The sequence below is a fragment of the Buceros rhinoceros genome, unplaced genomic scaffold (genome assembly GCF_000710305.1).
Source record: "Buceros rhinoceros silvestris isolate BGI_N320 unplaced genomic scaffold, ASM71030v1 scaffold7968, whole genome shotgun sequence".
Classification (NCBI taxonomy): domain Eukaryota; kingdom Metazoa; phylum Chordata; class Aves; order Bucerotiformes; family Bucerotidae; genus Buceros; species Buceros rhinoceros.
In genome coordinates, this window is record NW_010428536.1 from 16,721 (window position 1) to 18,843 (window position 2,123).

At 40.2% G+C, this 2,123-nt stretch overlaps 1 protein-coding gene across 1 annotated transcript in view; it reads left to right on the forward strand.

Moving 5' to 3' along the window:
- LOC104498878 (interleukin-17 receptor A-like) overlaps window positions 1–1,940 on the forward strand; it is a gene marked incomplete at its 3' end in the record, with an annotated part of 9,651 nt that extends 7,711 nt beyond the window's left edge. The window contains exons 6-7 of the mRNA XM_010142313.1: window positions 437–594; window positions 1,863–1,940. Coding sequence (XP_010140615.1) covers window positions 437–594; window positions 1,863–1,940 — 236 coding nt within the window. The remainder of the gene's footprint in view (window positions 1–436; window positions 595–1,862) is intronic.
- Between the last annotated feature and the right edge of the window lie 183 nt (window positions 1,941–2,123).

Here is a 2,123-nt window from a genome sequence, read left to right on the forward strand (position 1 = left end):
GAGTGGCCGAAATAACATGGATTGGACTGGGACTGACAGCAACCTCCATCCTCTGCTCCCACTGTGCTGCGTGGTGAGGAAGGAGGTAGCAAAGCTGGGACAAGGAAAGAAGGGAGGGGTGGGGGGAAGGTGTGTTTAAGATCCTGTTGGTTTTTTCTCACTGTCCTACTCTTGACTGGATTGAGGATTTGGTAGTGAATTTGTTGTTGTTGTCGTTGTGTAAATTAAACTGGTTTTGTTTCCCCAAGCTGACTTTTGCCCGTAACCATAATTGGTGAGTGAGCCCTCCCTGTCCTTTGTCTCCACCTTTAAGCTGTTTGTTGTGTTTTCTCCTGCTGGAGTGAGAGATCAGCTGTGTGCTACTTGGTTGCCAGCTGGGTCTAAACCACAAAATTCTGACAGTTGAGAAACTTGGGAATATCTGCACTACTTCCAGGCAGCTTGTGGGAGCCCAGGATCCATGGTAAAAGTCTAGATGATACAACTCTGCTTGTGAGCTTTAACCCATGGATGGAGTCAGCCCGATACCAAATTCATGTGTCCAGTTTCCTGAATGAGAAGAAGTGTAAAACGATCACACATGATTTCATTGAGGTAAGCACCTTCCTCAATGCTGTCCTCTGAGGTTATTTGGACATTTTTTTTTCAATGGTGCCAAACAAGGACTTGGAGCTATGATGTAAGAGATGTAACAAATGCACTTGTACGGCAATTTTCAAGGAATTATTTCCACAGATTTTTAATTGCCTTTGGCAAGAGGAACTTTATTTCGGGAATTAGGTGGCTAAAAGATCAAAAAGAGTTTTTATAGTGCATGGAGCAGTTTGTAAACATCTGCAAAGAAAAATTATATTTAATATTTGACTTTCTGGGCATTGTCACCTTTGTCAAGATGGTACCTGGGAGATAAGATTAAATATATCCACCAGAGTTGAGGTGCAAAGTTTTAATAAATCATTTAAGTAGTTTATCAAATGTTAGGGGTGGGGGCAAGTGCTAATTAAGTTTTTTAGCTCAAGAACGAATGGGTTTGTAATGTGTTTCGTTCATACTCAGAATCAATTCCTGTAGATTGTAACAGCCTGTGTTGTCGAGAACCTCAGAGTAGATCCAGAGTATCTTCTGACAAAAGAAATGTTCCCCTTCAGGCATCTGAGGGAGGAGAAATGCTGAATATTTGGTACCAGTCCTCACCCTTCCTCGGGTGAGGACAGATATTTTGGCACTTAGTTTGTTTAATCTTTCTATTCCTTCCACACTTAACCTTTGCACTGCATGCATCGATGTGTAATAAGTTACTACTGATACAGCTGGTGTGCATATTTCCCTGGCAGAGGGGAAAAGACCTCACTTTGTGTATCTGCTAATCATCGTAAAGGATGTGTTTAGGTTATCGTTATATTGGTGGTATACAGCAGGTAACAAGGGTAACAACTTAATTTGTTCTAGTGTTGGAAACAGCAGTGTTGAAGTCTATTCATAATTAGTTGAGGAAGCTTGTAATTTTTACACATTAAATAACTGAAAACATTTACATTGTTAAAAAAACTGTAAGTTTCATTATTACATGTTTGAAGTTATACAATGTGCATCCTTAATGGTTTCCTGTTACCTGCTCTTAGCCTGCTCTCGGCTGTATTACCGTGTCTGTCACACAGGACACCTGTGCTGACAGTGGCCAGACCATTTATCCTTTTTGTTCTCTGTGAGCTTCTTGTCCCCTGCCATCCCCCTACCCCCAAAAAAAAAATTGAAATTTCTGCTTCTTTGGACCACTCCACATTCTCATCTCAACTCCTTTTTTTTACCTGTTTCCATTCCATTTTCTTGCTTCCCTTACAACTTGCATCTGATTTCCGCAGGATGGACTGCAACAGCAAGTGAATGTCACAATCAAAATAGAGAAGAACATAAAAGCTTGCTGCAACTATGAAATACAGGTAGGAATCTTACTGTTGTCCCCGTGTCCTTCTTTCACCGGCAATGCGATGAGCATCTTAGGAATGTTACAAGCTTTTGCACAGTATTTTGTTCTGAGATTGGCTAATCCCTAATTTCCTGTATAAGGGGAATAAATATTATGGCTGAAAGAACAATTTTTAAAATATATTTATTTTAAATAT